The 9108-nt window shown below is 34.8% G+C and overlaps 1 protein-coding gene across 1 annotated transcript; it reads right to left on the reverse strand.

Annotated features, from left to right (window-relative positions):
• Nucleotides 1-8071: 8071 nt before the first annotated feature.
• Nucleotides 8072-8389, reverse strand: LOC138340218 (uncharacterized). Its single transcript, XM_069291916.1, has one exon. It carries the CDS (start codon nt 8387-8389, stop codon nt 8072-8074), a length of 318 nt encoding a protein of 105 aa, XP_069148017.1.
• Nucleotides 8390-9108: the final 719 nt, after the last annotated feature.

Below are 9108 nucleotides of genomic sequence, written 5' to 3' on the forward strand. Positions count from 1 at the left end.
TACTCCCCTTTGGGTTATAATTAATATTTATTTTCTTTTTAATTTTTTATTAAAATAAGTCATCTAATATATATTAATTTGAATGAAGTTAATTCAACTTAATTCGGTATTAACACGGTTGTATGACTATAGATAATTTTTTATGCTAAAAAAATGATAAAAATTTAAAAAAACAAATTATTCCTAAATAAAAAAAAATCATCAATTTTAAAATAGTTATCACTTTATAAAACTAAAAGTCATACCATCTATTAATATAATATAGCACCGATTAATTTTCTTTTTGATACGACCTCAAATAAAATTATGGCTAATCAAATACCACAGATGCTTATCTCAATAGTTAAACTTAAATATAAAAAGACGAAATAAAAATTATATTAATAACGACAATTCAAATGATATAAAAATGACTAATTTCATCAAAATTGTTAATTGAAGATTCAGTATTTCTAATCTCTTTCTAAGTCTTTTGGGTTGGGGTGGGGTGGGATGGGGTGATTGGGTCTTATAAAATTCTTATGAATATAGATAGCTTTTCTCTCTTATCCTAAATTCCTAATATAGTCTAATGAGATACTATAAATAAAAATAATTAAATTTTAAATAAAAAATTACCACTACGATTTCTTCATTTTTCCTCCTCTTTATTAAACTTTTACTTGGTATTTGCTAACGACAATGTTGTTCACAGTAGCATATGTTGTTGCTTCTGTGTTCCTGTAATCCCTTTTATTCTTTACCTCAGACACATTATTTTTAACTTCTATTTTTAACTTCTTTTTGTATCATATCTTATAAAACTTTCAAAATAATTGGGCTCAACAACTGTTTCTCCATATTGGTAAGACAAGAATTACCACTCTGAGTTATTGAAGTTTGGGGCATAAAATTTGATGGATTGGGTTCAGATGCTAATACAAGTGTCACTTCATCTTCTTGCTCGATTGGATTTATTGGATTCAAATTTTGGCTAGATTGGAATCCAATTAAAGAGATACTCATAGTTGTTGACAGACCAGGAAATACTGGTGAAACTGATGAAAAAGGGAAAATTTCACTAAAGGGGGCAATGTGTGGATCAAGGCTCAACCAAGGGTACCTAGACATACCCAAATTGCTCAAATCAGATCCATACGAACTCAAAGATGTAAATGGATTGGGAATTATTGATGAATATGTTGAATGAGGTAAATTTTGACAGTGTGGGATAGTAGGCGGATAAAGACATAACTAACGAAACCTAGAAAATTCCAAATTGCTCAAATGAGATTTAGATGGGCTTCCTAAATTTATACATGTCCCGACACTAAAGGATCTCTTCAAAGGAAGTTGAGGCTTTTCGAATGTCAAATCTTCTGACATGGAAGAGTGTTTTCGTTTAAGGGTGAAATTCCAATGATTTTTTTATAAATCCATTGGATCGACCTGGCAACAAAGATTCTATCATAGTCCATTGGTTACCGAATTTGGCATGAGCCTTGAAAATAATATCTTGTTCTTCAAGAGTAAAAGATCGATGATCCAATTGAGGGTTAAGATGATTACACCAACGCTCCCTACACGACTTTGCCGTTCGACTAGGAATCAATTGGCTAATAAACGACCAGTTCTTTGCTCCATGTTCCTCTACAAGCTTCTTTAATAGTTAATCCTCTCCAGGATTCCATCGACGCGTGATACAACCCATTTTCTAGATTATTCCACTTAATAAAATCAATTGAAAATGGAGAATTGGGCTATGGGTTTAGTTATAACAATTTGTAGGGAGAGTCGGATATATATAGTGGGAATATGGAAAGAGGGGCGTGAATGACCGAGCTAATAGGTTGTTTACTGATTATCAAGTTGTTAGTCTTAGGAATAAATTAGTATTTTTCCTTTAATAAGTTTTTATTGGGTTAGGTTGGTAGGATTAGAGGGATAGATTAATTGAAGTTTGACTAGCAATTAGATTAGGGAAAAAACAAAATAATATTCAAACTAAATATTTTAACTTTAATTACAAGTTGACTGATTAAAATTTTCAGGAAAAAAACTGTAAGTGTTTTTTCATCAAACTAATGATTACAAAAGATTAATATGCATTTTTAATATCTAGCAATAATTGATCAACTATATTCTAAACTTAATTTATCATTTAATATGACATATGATTTATGTTAAATTTTCAAATCATCATCCGTTTGATAATTTTTTTTGTTAATTTGAGAAAGGAAGTGAAATATATTATTAAGGGAGAGGATATATAATGGACATTTGACTAGTTGACTTACCTAGAGAATAAATAGTATGTACAAAGTTGGAAGTTAATATATTCAGATTGTCTTTCATGTGTATTTTAAAATTTATTTATTTTTATTATTTTTGTTCTTTGTTGATACTCTCATTGAATATTAATTAATTCAATTTTTTGCATTATAAGGGTCATTCATCATGACAACAATAGTCGCTCCTAAAGCTAAACCCTAGTCGTGACACAATGCGAAGTGTCACAAATGCCACCAAGCTAACCCACGGCCCGACATATCTATACAAGTTCAGTTAAATCAGGCATTGAGTGGAACCAAAAGACAATTAATATATAAAATAGGGATAAGACCAACAAGTCTGAATATATCAAATATATGAAGAGTATACTGATGACCGAAAAACAACACTAACAACTCAAGTTAAATCTACTCTATGTCTAAAAGCCTCTATATGATCTAAATTGTTGGGACATGCCCCTAGCTAACTTTAACAAGACTGAAACTAAAATGTATAGATTAGAAAGTAAATCATGTTTATTGTCTTCGAGATATGAGGACTCAAACTGAAGCTGCTGAGTACACACTGAAAGTCGAGGTAAATGTAATTTGGATACTGAGTTCGTAAAACCTATTTTATAAAACGATGTAGTGCAAAAGTATGCATTCGTACTTTGAAAATATTGAGCATGCAAGATACAAGTTACGTTGAAAAATATAACCAGTAAACATGAAAAAAGATATACTGAAGCATAACTGGAAACTGAGTTGGATGCAATGATTAAGAACTAATCATGTAGATAATATACTGAAATGAATACTGAATTAAAAACTAAATACATACAAAATACCCCCAAAAACTCAATGACTTAAGCTAGAACCTCATATTATGAATAATAACTTAAAAATGGTTAAAAAAATATTTCTAGACCTAAACTAATGTGATTAACTTTGTTTGAAAGTGTTATTACCTAAACGTTAATAAACGATCATGACGTCTTGAAAATAGTGAACTAGAGGATTGTGAAGGCTTAGGAGTATCATACGAGGTGTAAATCTTGTATAAATACTTTAAATAGGTAAAAAAAACTATGTTTAGGATCAAAACTTTCAAGTACGACCCCCCCCTCGAGGGGTCCTTGAGAAGGACCAAAACTTTTGAGCAGAGTGCTACAATTTGCGGCAGTCATCCATGAGACCCATTGACGGGGCATGAGTGGTCTTTGTTAGTTCAGACTTAGTCTACTCACCAAATTTTTCACAATATCACTCTCTAAATAAAACGACGACCTGCAGTATGGGACGTCACACCACGTACGGTCTGTAGGTGGTGTTCATCAATTGTACGAGGTAATTCGACCTTTAGTTTTAAGTCAATGGTCTTATTTTTAGTTGGTCGTTTGATTAGAGGTTAAGGGGTGGTTAGTGGGTTAATTACCAAACTAAATCAAAGTATAAGACCCCAACCCCATTACCCCAAGTCATTCTAACTCTACACATTAAATCAAAATACAAACTCTCTCAACTCAAGACTCCATTGAAGAGGAAGAGATGGCTTTCACTAGGGCTTCAAGAACTGATATTTCTTCCATCAATAATTGAATAATAACAAGGTATAGGTTATTTTCACTCTTCTTAATCCTTTCCCCAAGAGTTCCCCTCAAACTAAGCTTTTAAAAGTTCCCCAAAAAGTTAGGTTTTATTCTTACACATGGGTTTCCTTCTTACACGAATTTATGGATTAACTGTGATTAGTTAGGGTTGATTATGTGTATAATGATGAGTTGGTGTTTTTTCTTACTTGATATTCCCTTATACCCATGTTCTTCCCAAATTTACTAAATCTTGAATGTGATATTGTGGATTGGTTGAACATGATGAATATACCGATTGTTTATGTTGATGGTAGATATGTTATTAATTCCCAAATTGCACTGTTTATGTGTTGATTATTCATTGTTGGGTTGATTGAAATATCAAGTTCCTTGAAGGGCAAAAAGGTATGAAGGTTGGTTCATAGTGGAACTTATGTATGAAAGGTGAATTACTTAGATAGTAATGATGCTATATCTATTGTGTTGTTGTTATATTGATGACAAGGTTTCGTCATCCTAAGCCCTATACACTTGAATTAAGTATGAATTATGTATGAATGCTATGGTGAGATTGTTATATGTTTGAAAGGTAGTTCTCACGATTATAATGTACTGATAATATGAAAGGTGTACTCACTTGCTACTGTTTCTAAAGTTAAATGATCATTCTCACTTATGAACATATATGAGCTATATTATGATAAGATATTGACATGAGTGTATAGTAAAGAGTAATGTGAATTTATGCAATGACTACAGATGACTTCTAAAGGTAATAAATGTGTAGCACCGAGAGGACATGAAAATGAGATGGGGCTTTTTAAATTTATCAAAATCGGCTCCCCACATGGGTTCCTTATATGTTAGTAAGTCCAGGTTCTCAAATATATGTTTTTTTCTCATGAGATGGAAGTCTTCTACGTTAGTAAGTCCGGGTTTCTAGTGGCAATCTCCTTGTCCCCTAAATATATGCCCACATAGGATGATAGCTTAGTGGATCCACTTAGATAACAAGTATGAAAGGATCCAACTTAGGCAAGTGGAAACCCTCTCCTTTCGTTGTGGGATTAGAACACCGGGTTCCATGTAGCTTAGATGGTCTATCTTGGTTATTGCAACTTTTCTCTAACATTTAAAAGTAAAGGTCTAAAAGAGTGAACGAAAGGATATGATCTCCCATTAGGAATTTCTTAAGGAGTTCTACATAATTAAAAGGAGGGTATGAGACTTCTCTTGCACATTGCACATGTAAGATTCAAAGAAGTGGTTGTAGTAGGGTTCTCTTATGATTGTGACAATTATGTATTATGTATTGTAAGTTATGTATGAATATCATGAATGATTGGTTTTGTCTTATGGTATGCTTATAATGATTATGATGTTGACATATAATTGTAGTAGGTGGCTTATAGTTGACACTTCGATTTTGATGGGGTTATGGGATCCTATCCTTGGCATTGCACTAGTGTTGCTTATATGTTGGGTTACTATTATGTTGATTTATCTTATGTTCCGTATCTTGAATGAATATTGAGTTTTACTTGATAAAAGAGCATGTTTTCAACTAAAATGTCATTTTGTGCATTTCATATGTTTTATGTGCATGGCAGCATACTTAGTATGTGTGTTTTACTAACTCATATTGTTTTCCATTTTCACGCACGTGTAGGTTCAGGCCCTTGAGGTGATTCAACATTATTTCTTTCTTTCCCAAGTCAGTGAATCCTCAAATCCGAGGAAAAAGTACCTATAATTCTAGCTTTAGTTCATTTTGTTTATTTGATAGACTATGTTGTTCTATCCTATTCTAAGACTTTCTATTGATGTAAGGGTTAACTCCCAATTTTCATATTCCTATGTCCAAATGGTATTATGAGACAAAAATATTTTCTATTTTGGAATAAAGAAGAAATTGACTTCAAATTGTAAAAGTTTATATAATTCCTTACTTTCGATGACTATATGTAATAATGAGTGCTAACAGCTTGTCTAAGACCTCGTTGAGGTCGACGACGCTGGTTACAACTAAGGGGTTCTCTCGATCGTGACAACATGGTCCATGCAACATGAATTTGATTGTCAGAGATACTATTAACCAACATAAAATGCATATGATAAATGTTCAGTCCGATTTATGTCGCATATGGAGAGTATCCAATATATCTTGTTGGGGTATAAAGGCATGACTGTGGAGTGATCACTTAAACTGATGCCTAATAGAGGAGACTTACAAATATATGGGGGAAGTGTCCCGACCCAAAACGAGATGCGAGTGGCACCCACACTTTCCTCCTAGGTGAGCGAACCAACAAATCTAAAACCCCAACATTTACCAATATATCAATTATGAATAACAAAATATAGTGCGAAAGATCCAAAACCTATAAATGTAAACAAATAAATAAGGTTCTAAAGTCTGATATTTATGAATCCCAAAATCTGGAAGTCATCACATCAAGAACATCTATCCTCAAATTTCTAAATGTAATAGTATTTAAAAATTTAAAATAAGTAAAAGAAATGGTCCATGTCCGAACTACAAAGACATCAAGACGTGAAGGAGAGAATCCAGTCTGAGCTAGGAACAATAGCTCACCCTGAATTCTGATGTGCTGGAGACTGGCTAGAGTTGAGGGCGAGTCAAAGTCGATGGTGCACTTGCTGCACTCCACAGAACAACAAAAAGAAAATACAAGTAGGGGTCAGTACAAGGAATACGTACTGAGTAGGTATCAGCCAACTCAAAATAGAAAGCAATATACACTGAATAATAATATAAAATCAACCACAATACTTAACAGGTGACAAACAACAAGTACAAGAACCATTGGCAACAACACCAAGCACACCTATGAGGACTCAAGCCTCCACACCATACTCATTTGGGAAATAGGTTCTTCAAATTTGAGCATATTAACCTAATTCAAGATTCCTTCTCTTCATTATTATAGTGTAAGAACGTGACACTCCGATCCCATATACCGTGTCAGAACGTGACACTCCATTCCAATATTACCATGTCGGAACGTGACACTCCGATCCATTATTACTATGTTGGAACGTGACACTCCGATCCTTTATTACCGTGTCAGAACGTGAGACTCCGATCCATTTATCTCATTATTTTATTTTATCAAGTTTTCTTTATGTTAAGGCATCATCTTAATAGAGAGCATTTAAGATTGAAGGATCAACAATATCATCATCCTAACCAACCACAACTGCGCAATCAAAACATACAACCACACAATCAAGTACATAGAAGAGTTTACAATACCACCCAATACATATCAATAGCTATTGAGAGTTTATCTACCACATAGAAATAAACCATAACCTACCTCCACCGAAGAATCGTTATCAAGCAAGCTACCTCCCTAATGCCTTTGAACCTTTTCAATCTGAAGTCTAAGTCACTTGCTTTCTTCCTCGTTCTCTCTCTCTCGCTCGTTCTCCCTTTCTGTTCTTTTTATTTTTCTTCTGCAGATTCTTTTTATTTTACCCTAATTATCATATAATCCATTATGATAAAAGTAACCCACTATTTATTTCCCTATTATTTTCTTTAACCCCCACGTAAATAAATTATTGAACTTACCCACTAATTTCATAATTATAATCATGAATAGTCCAAAATACCCATTTAAATTTTAGCGGAAATCCGACCCAGGGTGGAGTTACGCAGCTTGTGACGGTCTGACGTATCTATGAAGATCCGTCCTGCAGGTCCATCACAAAGTTCAGAGAGTTAAATTTCAGTAGTGAGGTTACGCAACTTGTAAAGGTCCGTCGTATCTACGACGATCCGTGCTGCAGTTCCGTCGTGAAGTTCAGAGAGTCGATCCCAGTACCCAGATTTCAGAGTTGAAGTGTTTTGGAACGAAGACCCTCGACGGACCGTCGTGCCTATGACGGTTCATCCTACCTGTCGTCGAGAGTAATGAGGAGAACAACAGAAGAAATTAAACAAATATGGGACGACGGAGTCCATCACGGTCCGTCATGACCATGACGGTCCGTTGCGTGATCCGTCGACCTAGTCAGTTTTTATCAAAAATAGTTCTACTACTCGAACCGACTAAACAGGTTATTTCAATAGATACCAATTTACCCATCATTCGTCCTCGAACGATCACAGGAAGAAAAGCAAGGGCGAGAAAGAGTACCTGAATCTGTAAAAAGATATGGATATCTTTCTTGCATATCAGCCTCATTCTCCCAAATGGACTATTCAACTGGACGATTCTTCCATTGAACCTTGATAGATGCAATCTCCTTTGATCTCAACTTGCGGACCCCTGTATCTAAAATAGCAACAGGCTCCTCCTCATAAGACAAATTCTCCTCAAGAATAACTGAATCCCAACGATTAATGTAGTTTCCATCCCCATGGTATTTTTTTAGCATAGACACATGAAATACCGGGTGCACTCCTGGGAGTCCTGGAGGCAATGCCAATTCATAATCCACCTCCCTTACGCGCTTCAGAACTTCAAATGGACCAATGTACCTCGGACTAAGCTTACCTCGCTTCCCAAACCGCATTACCCCTTTCATGGGTGAAACCTTCAACAAGACTTGTTCACCCTCCATAAAATCCAAGTTCCTAACCTTTCGATCTGCATATTCTTTCTGCCTGTTCTGAGTTGCTAGAAGCTTCTCCTGAATGAATTTTACTTTTATCTAACGATTCCCTCAAAAGATCGGTACCCCATGGTCTCACCTCAAATGCATCAAACCAACTAATGGGAGACCTATATCTCCTCCCATGCAGTGCCTCAAATGGGGCCATATCAATACTTGAGTGATAGCTATTATTTTATGGAAACTCTGCTAAGGGTAAGAAGTTATTCCAATGACCACCAAATTCTATCACACATGCACGAAACATATCCTCCAACACCTGAATCGTTCGCTCAGAGTGACCATCGGTCTGAGGGTGAAATGCAGTACTAAGATCAAACGTAGTACCTAATTCAGCATGCAATGTTCTCCAAAACATAGAAGTAAATTGCGTACCTCTATCTGATATGATGGAAAGTGGAACTCCATCAATCGACAATTTCTGAGATATAGAGTTTGGCTAACTTCTCTACATTGTAAGTCACCTTGACTGGAATGAAGTGAGCAGACTTAGTTAATCTATCAACAATTACCCAAATAGAATCAAACTTACCCAATGTCTTTGGAAGACCAACCACAAAATCCATTGCAATTTTTTCCCATTTCCATTCAGGAATGGGCATTTTCTGAAGTGTTCCTCT

The sequence above is a fragment of the Solanum lycopersicum genome, chromosome 12 (genome assembly GCF_036512215.1).
Source record: "Solanum lycopersicum chromosome 12, SLM_r2.1".
Lineage (NCBI taxonomy): Eukaryota > Viridiplantae > Streptophyta > Magnoliopsida > Solanales > Solanaceae > Solanum > Solanum lycopersicum.

What these genes read in the sequence shown, in the direction of transcription:
- LOC138340218 (XM_069291916.1), bottom strand. Translation starts at nt 8,389, where the DNA reads ATGCGGTTTGGGAAGCGAGGTAAGCTTAGTCCGAGGTACATTGGTCCA.